Raw genomic sequence first — 14,082 nt, forward strand, 5'->3', positions numbered from 1 at the left:
CCAGTGGCCATCTGTTTTGATTATCTAATTGGTCCAATCTTGTGTGCAAAATTTTATAAGGAGCTTGGGCTTGATATCAGGCTCTAAAGACAAGGTTTTTAGGTTTTTTATAAGGCATTGGAGGGGAGAATCTGCTACAGGTGATGAGGGGGAAGCTCTCATGTTAAAGCAGGAAGGAGAGTGAAAGACAAGGAGGTGGAGAAGGGAAAAATTCCTTCAGCCGGAGGGAGGGAAAGACACAAATAAAGAGGGCGTCCCCACCTATATTCTGTCAGTCCCGGAGGTTCGGAGACGAACCGGGAGGGAGGAGGATAGAAGTCGTCACTTTACCCTCTGTCACCTCGGCGAGGGTGAGTGCCCGGAGGCTCGAAGGAACCCGGTGCCGGGATTTTCGGGAGCCCTGGGCTCGGAGAAACAGAAATACCAGATTGAAGGAAAAAAGCGAGAGAATGGGAGCTTCACCCTGCAGAGGTCGCCTCTAATTGGACTGGGAAAGGAGGGGAATGTGGATTGCCTAATGTGACGAGAGAATACCTAGGGGCCTGCCCAGTGCCCTGAAGGCTGTGGTGGGGTGTATTCTCTGTCCTAGGGCCGGGTGTCAGAGGGATACCAGATGATTACGGTAGCCCAGCCTAAGATGGCACCCCCGGAGAGAGACTTAAGTTTAGGTGAGCAGGTGGTGGGTGCGGAGAGCCAGCGCCGGAGAAAACAGACGAGGGCGAAGCGTCAGCAGCGGGAACCGCCGAGAGAGTGAAGGAGGTCCGAGAAGGAGTCCCCTTGGGTAAGGGGTGAGCTCCTCCCGGGTTTCGGCACCAATGAAAGGACAACAGGACCCGAGCTGACAGTTCACCGGAGAGGTTCCGCTTTATTCGGGGGAGAAGCATACATTTATATAGAGCCGGGTTCCGGGAGAGGGTGGTTAGTACACGGGCGGTAGTTGATTGGCCGGGGGTGGGTAATGATTTCTGATAGGCTGCACCTTGGCGCCGGCAAGATTGTTAGGACCCGGAAGAGAAAAGCGCCATGTTTTAGGGAGTGCCTCCTTTGGGGTCTTCTATGGGGCCTTACATTGCCCTTGTTGAAATCCTCCCCATTGTTTAACATCCATCTTATAGTCTACCTTCTGGTCCCTGGTCATTCCAACCAGAAGCCTGCTGCTGTTCATAACTTTCAACTACCCCAATGAGTCATTAATCCGCTTCATCTTATTTATGTTCTGTGCTTGTCTGCTTATTAAATGTGAACTCCTTGAGACCAGGTGTTTGACTCTTACCCATTTCAACCTGTAAATGTTGTATATTGTCTATGCATGGAATACCTCTGGATATTCCTTACAGAAGAGATCTTAGTCAATAGCATGGAAGAGAGCTTTGGGTGTGTGTGTGTTGTCTGAATAAACATCAGAAAAAGATATGTATAATCACTAATTTTTGGAAATAAAATAAGAACTGTTGAATTGTTCAGGGAAGAGTTGAGATGCTATTCTACCAAATGACAGTGTTATTGATTTTTTTTTTTTAAAAGATGACCAGTAAGGGGATCTCAACCCTTGGCTTGGTGTTGTCAGCACCATGCTCAGCCAGTGAGCAAACCGGCCATCCCTATATAGGATCCGAACCCGTGGCCTTGGTATTATCAGCACCACACTCTACCAAGTGAGCCACGGGCCGGCCTTGATTTTTTTTTTAAAAGATGACCGGTAAGGGGATGTCAACCCTTGGCTTGGTGTTGTCAGCACCACGCTCAGCCAGTGAGCAAACCGGCCATCCCTATATAGGATCCGAACCCGTGGCCTTGGTGTTATCAGCACCGCACTCTACCGAGTGAGCCACGGCCTGGCCCTCGGCCTTGATTTTTAAAAATACATTCATTTGATTATAGTTGGCATGCGATTTTTTACCAAATGATTTTTGCTATTGTTTTCATTCATTTATCTAACATCTTCCAATTTTGGAAGGATAACAAGTATTATTCTCTAAAATAAATTTAACAAAGAAAGCAAAAAGAAATTGTTTCTAGTATGTCGTGTACTTTAAATAGATCTTTTAATTACAAGCTCAAAAAAATTCTTTTGAGAGCCTTCTATATGCCCGGCACTGTTCGATAGGCAGTTGTTTTACAGCGGCAAAGGACAGAACCTGGGGCACGATATTCATTCAATAAAGATTGAGTTGACCACTCCTTTATTCTTTTTTTTTCTTTTCCTTGACTCCGCCCCGGTTGCTTTTCCTTTAGTCCCTTTTGTTCCGGTGCTTTTCGACCCAATGCGGGCGCCGTAGGTGAGGGTGGCAAGATGGCGGCCTCTGCTTTAGTCCGTACCGTGAGAGCAGCTTCAGGTCGGTGGAGAGCGACGTGCTCTATTTATCTTCACAAAAGGGAGAACTGGCGTGAGATGGAGTGGGCGTTTAGAGCGGAGGTTAACCGGAAAAAAGGGTCATTATTTGAGGTCACAAGGTTGCTCCGAATTTTCTTGGGCTGGTGTGGCCGGCAGCCCCCGCTGGGGTCCCCGACTCCCTCCCGCGCGGGCCTGCGGGGCCCACGTTTTGCGTTTCCTTGCCGGCCTTTTTCCTGTGGAAAACAAACCAGAGAGACTGGGGAGAAGGGGGAAGAGAGAAACACAAAAATTGCCACCTAATTTTCTGAGGTAGAGGCTACACCCGCCACTCACGACCTTTGACCTCGAGAGTTAGTTTCTCTGAACTTTACACAGCTGTAAAATGGGCATAGTGCCACCTACCTGGGTATTAAATGAGCTCGTGCGTGTAAAGCGTTTTGCGTAGTGCCTGGCACATAGTTAGCTTTGAGGTTCAGAGTCTGACACAACGCTATCAGCGAGTGTGGAACTACAGCCCCTAGCACAAGGGTGGGCATAAGGGTTTTTTGACAGAAATTAGAGGTGTGAAGGCAGCTAAAAAAATTAAGTTGCCGTCACTCTAAGGACTTGTTGCACAAAGTAAAAAATCATTCAAATACGGTAGGATGATTAAGAAAAAAAGAGCAACGGTGTAAATTTTTCCAACTGTTTTACGTGGGGTATTTTGTGTGTGTGCGCGTGAAATATAATACATATAAAGAAAGATTTACATAACATGCATGAATGATTTAACAGCTGTAACGTTACCCGTGTAACACTTAGGTCAAGACATAGAGCACTACCAGAAGGTCCTTCTCTGTGCATCTCCCCAATCAGAATTCCCTGCTTCCCCCAAATATAAAGACTGTTTTCATTTTTATAATTATTACTTTGCCTTTTTTTCCTGTAGTAATTTTAGAATCTGTGTGTGTATCTCTCAATAACATATCGTTTAGTTTTGCGTGGTTTTGACCTTCACATGAATGGAATCATGCAGTATATACTCTTTAGTGTCTGGCTTCTTTCACTTTGTGAGATTCATTCATTTTGCATGTAGCTGTTAATGCTTTTTCATCGATATATAATATTCTCTTATGTGACTATTCTACAATTCTCCATTCTACTATTGGTGTGTATCTGGGTGTTTCCAGTTTGGGAGCAATTATGTACAAAGTTGATTTACCTTGTATCCTGGTGCATGAGTGCAAGAGTATTTCTAAAGTGTGTGTGTGTGTGTGTGTGTGTGTGTAAAACTAGCTGTGGAATTGCTGGATCAGCCATACTTGGTATTGTCAGACCCACAAATTCTAAATCTGGTGGCTATGTAGTGGTATCTCATTGAGGTTTAAATATGCGTTTTGCTAACTAGTAATGAGCCTTAATATGTTTACATATATGTATTGGCCTTTTGAATTTCTTTTTTTTTTTTTTTTTAAAAGATGACCGGTAAGGGGGTCTTAACCCTTGACTTGGTGTTGTCAGCACCACGCTCACCCAGTGAGCAAACCGGCCATCCGTATATGGGATCCAAACCCGTGGCCTTGGTGTTATCAGCACCACATTCTCCCGAGTGAGCCACGGGCCAGCCCCTGAATTTCTTTTATGAAATATCCACTTAAATATTTTGCCCGTCTTTCTACTGGGTTGTTTGTCTTATTTATGTAGTTCTTTATATATTCTGGATATGTGTCCTTTTTCATTTTTGTGGGTCCAATATCTTCTCCCATTCTGGCTTGTCTTTTTTACTTTATTTGAAGTATCCTTTGATGAAAAGAAGTTCTTATATTCATCTATTTGAATTTATAGTCCTTGTATTTTTTAATAGATAATGTAGGGGGGTATCAGCTCCCTTTGATATTTAGATTCTATTGAAAAAATTTAAAAGAATGATGTGACAACTTATTTTTATTTATTTATTTATTTATGTTTGGCAGCTGGCCAGTATGGGGTTCTGAGCCCTTAACCTGGGTGTTATCAGCACCATGCCTTCCCAAGTAAGCTCTCTGGCCAGCCCTAAATGTCAGTATTCCAAATATACTGGAAATTACATCCTTTTTTAAAAACAATTTGAACCGTTTAATATTTTAGGCATTATTTAAGAATTTATGAAAGGGTACATAATTTTTCAAAATTCTTTTAGGGGGTATGGGATCAAAAAAGTATAAAGACCATTGGTTTAGATTCTGTTACACTCACTTTACCACTACCCAGTGCAGCTTTTAGCCACCACTGCTGTGATTCATACCACACAGGGCTATTTGTAATCTCCCAAATTACTATAGCGATTTTGCTTCTTCACTTTTGCATCTCCTATTCCCTCTGCCTCCTCTTATTCCTTCAAAACTCTGGTTTTGTGTTACCTCATACAAGAGGGTGTTTAGAGATGGCCTGTCTGTATGAAGATGCCCAAACCAGGCAAGGGACTGAAGGAATAGTTACTTCCTTTGATTTGTATAGTGTACTTTTGTTAACAGTTTAAGTCAGCTAGGTTTGACAAACTAAATCACATGGTTGGTCCACTGGAAGTTGTGGTAGATAAAGCTCCCACAAGTCATTTTCTCATGAACTGCTCTCAAGCCAATTTCGCCCTTCAAGTTCTGTTTTTTTCTAACTTTAGTGATGGTTTTGATCTGTTTTTCTCTCTTACTGAAATCACTTGCAGTTCTGAAATTCTCTTTCTTTTCCAAATATATTAACAAGACATCGATACAAACTTGTTTTTGGTGGGGGATGGGGGGGTGGCTGGTATAGGGATCAAATCCTGGACCTTGGTATTATCAGCACCACGCTCTAACTAACTGAGCTAACCGGCCACCAGCTTGTTTTTTATGCAGATTCATAAACATGTTTTATTAAACTTCGGGACCATCACAAAAATTGGGAACAAAACAGAGTCCATTAGGGAGCCAGGAAGAGACTTTTCACCAGGCGAACAGCAATCGACTACTTTGGGGATAGTTTCCAGCCGGCTTGAAATTTACTTAACTGTTCTATTATCCTGCCCACATTTCTGTATTCTTTAGAATATGAAGAAACTTTTTTCAGACTTTCCTAAAGTCAGGATACAGTATGTCTAGGACATTCCACTGATTCCCCAGGCTTATGGCTGTATAAAAAAAAAAGAAACAAAATTAGTTCTTTTTAAGAAACAACTGACACCTAGTGTAGTTGACAATCGTTTTTGTTTTTGTTGTGACCTTCCTATTTATTATCTCTTCTAACATTGTTTTCTATAGATGAGCCTGTCGTTTACCCATTTATATGTTCCAGAGTCTGTCTGGTCAATTCATCCAGTGGTGGTTTCCAAGAATTTCTGGGAGTTTGTTTTTGTTTGTTTTTTAACAGACACATCAAGAGCTGATAATCTGGGCCGGCCCGTGGCTCACTCGGGAGAGTGGTGCTGATAACACCAAGGCCCCGGGTTCGGATCCCATATAGGGATGGCCGGTTAGCTCAGTGGGGGACGGAGTCCAGAGAGGAGAGAAAAGAAAGCAGCGGTGACCACGGCAGGTGCTTCAGGTGCAGGAGGACAGGGCAGCAGAAGTTGAGGTTGTCGATCGGAGATGCGCCTCCCAGGGCAAGAAGAGGGGTGCAAGATCCAGGGCAGGGGTTACAGTATAAGTGAGACCATGTCATGAAAGACTGTGTGTGCCTGTGAGAGGCTCTCATTTATCCTCTCGGGAAAATAGAGAAGACCAAAATAGGAAGGAGTGGGGGACGGAGGGAGGGACAGAGGGAGGGGGGCGAGCCGGCACTGAAGAACACTGACTTAGCTGGTGATCTGTGAAAATTGGGACATTTTCTTTTCTACAATCCTCCTCTTCAATTCATTTAATCTTTCAAAGATTACTTCCTAGCTTGTAATCCCCTTTGCAAATCTTTTCAGCTCTTTGAGATATAAATTATTTATACCCAGAGACTTGAATTCCTGCATTGGGTACAGAATTTGATTTCTCAGGGCCAGATATAAGGGCTCTCTCACCAGTTTCCTAAATCTTGGATTCAACTAACTTGCTAATGTTTATGCTACCCTTTTCAGTTTGAAAATTGGTATCTTTGATGGAGAAGAGAAAGACAAAAATAAGGCTTTTAATTGTTCTGTCTTCATTCTGCCACATGTTAACATGTACTCTCATTGCTAAGCATTCCTCAGCTCTCCTTTATTGTCTGCTATTAGCACTCATTAAATGTTTCTCTGGGCCAAGCACTTTACATGTTTTATCTCATTTAATTCTCATTACCTCTCCATAATTAACCTCATTGAAATTTGAGGAAACTGGGGTACAGAGAGGTTAAGTAACTTGCCCGTGGTCACACAGCTGATTCAAACCCTACTAGCACTTCACTTCTACACCATACTACCCCTCATTTGTTAGGTGAAATCAGTGCATTGGACAATAGGACAGTAGTTCTAAATCCTGGCTGAGCATCAGACTCAGGTGGACCTTTTTTTAATACTAATTTTATTGAGGTAGAATTTACATGCCATACAATTACCCATTTTATATGTACAATTTGATGATTTTTAGTAAATTTAGCAAGCTTTTACTAAATTTTTAGTAAATTTAGTATCACCACGTTCCACTTTAGGGACTCAGTCAGAACTCCTGAATAGAGTCAGAGCTCCATAAGTGATTGTAATTTGCAGCCATGAACTATTAGTCTGGCCATAGTGGGAAGGATTGATAAAGAGGGCTGCGTCCACTCCACTCATCTGTGGCGTCTGAAATCTGCCTTCGTTTCCCACTGCTTCCTGCCTCATTTCCCACTACATCTCCCCAGGCATCTCTGATACAGTCAGGCAAGTAGTGCTCAGTGTCTGTGGCAGTTCTGGTCCCCAAACCATACATGTACAGTGTTTGTTTCAACCCCCATGCCTTTGCTTATGTTGTTCATCCTACCTGAAATGTGTTCCTCCTCCTCTAAGGGCTTATTCATTGTCTAGAGGAGAACTCAGGTGCCTCTTGTTTTCTTCATGTATGCCTCTCTTGCCACTCTGTCATCTCTCCAGGAAGGAACCAAGCTTTCGTGCGTCTGACCTGCCATTGCACTGTGTGTGAGAGTTCTGTGTATAAGATCTGGGAAGTGGGAATTAATGTTACGTATGTATATTGTTCCCTAGTACTAGACAGAGCTAAGACACATCAGACTGGATTGTGATTATGATTGCAGAGCTCTCTGAATTTTCTAAAAATCATTAAATTGTATACATAAAATGGGTAATTTTATGGTATGTAAGTTATACCTCAATAAAGTTGGTAAAAAGTTTCACAGGTGAGTCTGGTTAGGACACATTAATTATGTATATAATACTTGGTTGCTTTGATATATTAATTTTAAATATCTGGATGCATATTTTGGAGTGTCATATTAAGTATGTATACCTCTCTCTATCTTTACAGGAATCTTACGGCCCCTGAATATTTTGGCATCTTCAGCCTATCAAAACTGTGCCAAAAATGTCTGTCTTATTTCTGCATTGTCCGTCCGACATTTTAGTCATATTCAGACACCACTTGTTTCTTCTGCTCCCAGACTTCTCACGTCTGTTAGTCACCTGACATTTGGGCATACTGAAACGATCTTTAATAGGTAGAGTATATTTCAGTAAACATGCTTAGACAAAATTTCTAAAATTTTTATGCCTGCAAAGACCTCTTAGACTTGGATGAGAAGTTGCTTTCTGCAGTAGTGTGCGGGTCAGTGTGGTCTTCGTGAGATTCTACCATGGCATACCATGGCCAGGGCCAAAATGTACTGAAGGTGATGGTGCAGCCCATCAGCCTCATCCTCAGTTACTTGCAAAATAGGTCCTGGATTCAGGTGTGGCTCTGTGAGCAAGTGAATATATAGATAGAGGGAAGTATCATTGGTTTAAATGAGTATGTGAACCTCATATTAGATGATGCAGAAGAAATTCATTGTAAAACAAAGTCAAGAAAACAACTGGGTTGGATAATGCTAAAAGAAGATAATGTTACTCTGCTACAAAGTGTCTAACTAGAAATGATCAATAAAGTGAGAAATTGTTGAGAAGGCAATATAGTTTGTTTTTTTAGGCATCCTTTGTTGGGACTATAGTTCCCTTATATTCTTACCAGATGACAATAAATGCTGTGGAATTATTTTTATCAAAACAAAACAAAAAAGAATTGGATGGGACTCTTTACCTACCTGCAGTTTATTATACAGACCTTGCCTGACCAAGCAGGAGAATATGATTGACATGCATATACTTGCATTGCCAGCAGCAGGGACTACCAAACAGAACACACTTATGGGGTTTCTTGGATGAAAGCTATCAGCCAGAGTAGAAGGTGAACTAGATGCTCAGCTTACAAGGCTGGGCTATGTATGGTGGTTGTTCAGTCAGCAAATATTCAGGTAAGCACTCCTGGGTGCCCAGCACTATACTTGGCAGAGAGGACACAAAGACAAGTTGAAGTCTTCAAGGAGTTTACAGTCTGAGGGGGTGATGGGGTGCCTAAAATATAATAGGATAAATTCTTTCATAGAAATTGAGGGGGTGGGGGCCGGCCCGGTGGCGCACTGGATAAGTGCGCCTCTTGGGAAGCGCGGCGGCGCTCCCACCCGAGGGTTCGGATCCCACATACAGACCGGTTCCCGCTCACTGGCTGAGCGAGGCGCGGGAGCAACACCGAGGGTTGCAATCCCGTTGCCGGTCCCCGGTCCGGTACGGGGGCAACACTGAGGGTTGCGATCCGTTGCCGGACACGGAAAAAGACAAAATACAAAAAAAAAAAAAAGAAATTGAGGGGGTGGATTGTAGAACACTTGCAAGTTGGTGATCGTTCCTATTCTTATTTATGCTTAGTGTCATGGATCATTTGAAGTAACATTGTAGATTAAAAATTGGCTCTATTCCAGTAGAGCTGCTTCCATCTATTTCTAAGTATAGAAGTAGGTTTTATCTTTTAATCAGTCTGATTGCTGAGTTAAAAAATTTTAAATATATTTTAGAGTGGTCCCCATGCTTCCAAATGTCCTGAAGCTACCAGTCAGAAATGTAACATACTTCAGTACACGAAAAGGCAAGAGAAAGACTGTGAAAGCTGTCATCTATAGGTTTCTTCGACTTCATTCTGGCCTTTGGCTAAGGAGAAAGGTAAGTCTTCACACTGTTGCTTGATTGAAGAAGAAGTGTGAGCAGGAAATTAAAATGAGCAGAATTCAGTTAGCCTGTTCATTGACACATCTTCCCCCCCATCTTACCAATAGCCCTTACAGTGCTGCGCCTAAGTACCAGCTTGGCAGGCATCTCTCTGTGTAAACGAATTCACGTGAAGAAAATGTGTAAGCATTCATAAAACAAACAAAATATTATTTACAATGGCAAATGTCTTCACTATCAGACAGGCTCACATCAAGTCTTGTAACATACCTGGCTTAACTAGTGATTACCAGAAGCCCTTGAAACTCCGTAAGTTTAATAACCTATTTAGAGGCTCTGTTTTTTTGTTTTGTTTAGTTTGTATTTTGGTGGTTTATTTTGTGGCTGGCCACAGGAATTGAACCCTGGACCTTGATGTTATCAGCACCATGCTCTAACCACCTGAGCTGACCATCCAGTTAGAGCCTCTATTTAAGCCTAAACAGTTAAGTTAAAATAGCACAGTACACTTCATCATGGCCTTAGTCACATGGCTCAGATTTGGCAACTGAAGAGCATTTCAGCCTACCTTGGATTGGATTCTCCAAGTGGCTTAATCTTCACCTTGGTGTTACAGCACTGCACTCTAACCAACTGAGCTAACTGGCCAGCCCTGGCTTAATCTTTATGGCAGAATATTAACCCCACATACGCTTTTTTTTTGTTTTTTTACTTAACAAATGTTTCTGTCTGTTGGTATGTGTGATTGGGAACCATCTCAGACAGAACTCTTAATTATTCTGGCTAGGGACCACAGCCTCTAAGTTTGACTCTGAAAAATTTTTATTGCTTTATCCTTTCCCACAGTGTGTCCTGAGTGTAAATGTTGGCTTTTTAATTCACATCCTTATTCAAGGAAATGGTGGCTAATAATTAGAAAGCAGCTTAAGACCAGAGTTTTCCAAAACCACCTTTGAGTTTTAATAACTGTTTAAGTACTAATTCCCTTTACTCTTTGGAAGTTAACAAATATTCTTTAAAGATAAAAATTTAGCTTCCTGTAAAAATAAGTTGGTTGAACTTTCTTAATATTCAAAAGGTTGAAAGGAGTATAAACAATCCTAAATTTGTAGGTAAATGGGTTGATTGGAACTCTCAGCTCAGTTCTACACTGAAACAATATTGTGGTAATTCATTTCCCACAACAGTCAACAGGCGTTCATGTAATCCATAAATAGCTAAAGTTCTGACAGTTCTGAGTTTTGTGAATTCTGGACCATTGGAAACATTTCCTCCCCTTTATTATCATATCAGTTATTTCCAGATTCTCGTTTGGCCCTAGATAAAATGAAGTGGGTGGTTTTCTTTGCCTTCCTTTCCATGTTCCTTTTATTGGGTCCTGGAACCCTCATGTTACCTACCATAAAGGATCTAATCAAACTCTAGTCGTAATATCTAGCCCCAGCTCAGGGCCGCATGTGCAGAACAGTCTGCTTCATCAAAATCTAATTTTAAGAGGAAAACAAAAAATCTGGGTGGGTTAATTTATACTAATGTATAAAAACAAAGTATTTTCTGTGGCACAGTTTCATCCAGGTGTTCTTAATTTTTATTGTTTATTCCCTCCTTCCATTTCTGAACCTAGAGTGTCTAAAAAGTTTCAAGCATTTTTATAGTGGTTCCATTTCACAGAGTAATCTTTAAAGGATACTGGTGGTGATGAGCAGGACAGGAGATTAGATGTCTAAGTCAGAGATCCACAAGGACCTAATTTGGCAGAAAATTATTACACAATGGGCTGGCCCGTGGCTCACTCGGTAGAGTGCGGTGCTAATAACACCAAGGCCCCGGGTTTGGATCCCACATAGGGATGGCCGGTTCACTCACTGGCTGAGCGTGGTGCTGACAACACCGAGTCAAGGGTTAAGATCGCCTTACCGGTCATCTTTAAAAAAAAAAAAAAAAAAAAAAAATATTACACAAATGTGGGGATTTTGGTTTGAATCTTTTTTTTTTTTTTTTTTAAAGATGACCGGTAAGGCGATCTTAACCCTTGTCTCGGTGTTGTCAGCACCACGCTCAGCCAGTGAGCGAACCTGCCATCCCTATATGGGATCCGAACCCGTGGCCTTGGTGCTATCAGCACCGCACTCTCCCGAGTGAGCCACGGGCCAGCCCTTGGTTTGAATCTTTGAATTTCAAATTGTAAGCAATGAGTACAAATCTAATCTCTGGCATTTTAAAATCAGAACTCTTAAATAACCTTCCCTCATTTCTGAGCATCATCGTAGTAGAGAAGTTGCTGGTCACAATGATGACACTAAGACATGTCAAACTCCAAGGCACCTTCTGAATGAAAAGCCATGGTTTTGTTTAGTTGGTGTAGTGCCATAAAGAGCCTGTGGTTTGAAACAACCCAAGGGCTCTTACCAATAGCTTAGTACTTACTCTCACCTCCTTATAACTTACTCTGTGGTGGTTAACCTGGGCGCCACCTACAGTCTCTTCTAGTTTAAACAGACTGTGATTATAGTTTTTATTATTCAATCTAATTTTCTATTCCTCTAAAAATAAATTCTTCAAAATCAATAATGCATGGATGGTATATATGGAAGTTCTGGGTTAAATATATGGGTTAACCATTCCTTCACCACTCCTAATAGTAGTTTCACTGTATTCACTATTCTTTAAAAAAGTAATTCCTATAAAAATTGGTCCCTAGGGTGTGAAAAGAATAAATGAAGCAATCTATTTAAGAACTGATTCTCAGCCCTTGTAACACTCAGCCCCTTAAATGAACATGTTATCACCCTAGCCAGTATTCCCTTCATCATCTTTCACAGTAGGAAAGATAGTACAATGTAGTTGTTAGCACTCAGACCTTAGTCTGCTAACTTCTCTAATTAAGGTTGTTTCTTTTAATCTGTAAAATGAGAGTAATAGTATATTATTGAAGATTGCTGAAGAGATAAATAAGATAATGCATATAAAGTTAGCTATTATAATTATATATCATTAACTTGTACTTCACCAGCCATACAAATTTATTTAGCTTTATTTCCTGTCATTCTAATTTATTAAATTAGAATATTAAATTTTTCAGAATATTAAATTATTTACTATTTTTTTGTCAAACTACACATGCTTTCTCTGCCCACCCCCCATTGAGAATCACATCTTTCCAAAAAACTTAGCTATGGAAGTCTGTTTTTTATTCCCATTGGGACTATAAATCATGAGTTGTGAAGATATCTTTCTACACAATATAATATTTTAAATATCTTTCTAATATTATATGACAGGCTGGTTATAAGAAAAAATTATGGAAAAAGACGGCTGCAAGAAAAAGACGCTTGAGAGAATTTGTTTTCTGCAATAAAACCCAGAGTAAACTCTTAGATAAAATGACGACGTCTTTCTGGAAGAGGCGAAACTGGTATGCTGCTGATCCTTATCAGAAGTATCATGATCGAACAAACCTGAAAGTATAGATCAGAAGTTTTATGATTTCCCAGTTATTGAATATGTATCTTTGTGTACATGATGTCTTTGCAAAAATGATTAAATATAAAATTTGATGTAAATTGTACTACCTGATATGTAAACATACAATACCAACATTAAACTTATGAAAATTTTAAAACTTAATGGATTAAGCATTCCCAGATTTGTTTAGAAAAATAGAAGTTTAATATCATGTATTATTTTTAACAAATGACAGTGGTTTAACTACTTGTTCCAATTAGGCTTATTTAGTTGCAGGCAATCTCAAATTAGGACAAACATAAAAAGACTCTGAATCTAGCAAGTTAGCTCAAGCAGTGTGACATTATTTTAAGGATACGTGCCTTAGAAGTCAGGAACCACCTCACCAGCCCTATCTCCCCCTCAGAAGTCACCCCCAGGCCTCAGGAACAGTAGAAATTGGATGGTGATCCTCAGCAGGAGATGGTGGATCTTAACAAGGCTTGGGCTCTGCCATGCGTGCGACTTGTTCTTCATACGCTGTTAACTCCATTCTTTTTCTACTCATCAACTCTGATTCATAGCTTTTGCTTACTGACAGTTTCTGTTCCCTCATGATAACTTTAGCTTGTACCTTTGAGGTTCTTTTCTACACCATGAACCTCAGCTCCTGTCTCCAGTCCCTAATTGCCAAGTGATCTGACTGGGCCAGCTTACCTTATATACCAGCTCTCATTTGTCTCAGTGCAGTTTCAGGATTGGCTGTTTTTGGGTCAGGAGCCTACCCTGGCCCATTTACTTGTGTTAGTAGGTTTACGTGGAGCTAAGAAGAGTTATGTGAGCAGTTTCACTTTGAGGTGAAGATGGGGTAGCAACACACTTAACATCTAGCATACTAGGTTCATTGTGTTCACAGTAGTTCTCATTTAGCTTATTGGAACAGGATTTTTTCATAGAAGAGTAACTGAAATAGCCTTTCAGCATGGCCTTTTATGGAACAGAGGAGGCTAAACAAGTGAAGACAAAAACTTTTTACTCAAGTTTTGAAAGGTATGTCTTAAAAGTTTATCCACTTGAGATTTCATATTTTCTTTTTCTTTTTTTGGTGGCTTCCCAGTTACAGGTATTGTCATATTTTCATTTGTAAGAATAA

At 40.8% G+C, this 14,082-nt stretch overlaps 1 protein-coding gene across 1 annotated transcript; it reads left to right on the forward strand.

Moving 5' to 3' along the window:
* Positions 1-2,264: 2,264 nt before the first annotated feature.
* Positions 2,265-13,112, forward strand: MRPL35 (mitochondrial ribosomal protein L35). The gene is made up of 4 exons (XM_008585097.1): positions 2,265-2,336; positions 7,756-7,945; positions 9,335-9,479; positions 12,767-13,112. Exons 1-4 carry the CDS (start codon positions 2,294-2,296, stop codon positions 12,953-12,955), a joined length of 567 nt encoding a protein of 188 aa, XP_008583319.1. The 5' UTR covers positions 2,265-2,293; the 3' UTR covers positions 12,956-13,112.
* Positions 13,113-14,082: the final 970 nt, after the last annotated feature.

Source organism: Galeopterus variegatus, unplaced genomic scaffold, assembly GCF_000696425.1.
Source record: "Galeopterus variegatus unplaced genomic scaffold, G_variegatus-3.0.2 Scaffold3452, whole genome shotgun sequence".
NCBI lineage: Eukaryota > Metazoa > Chordata > Mammalia > Dermoptera > Cynocephalidae > Galeopterus > Galeopterus variegatus.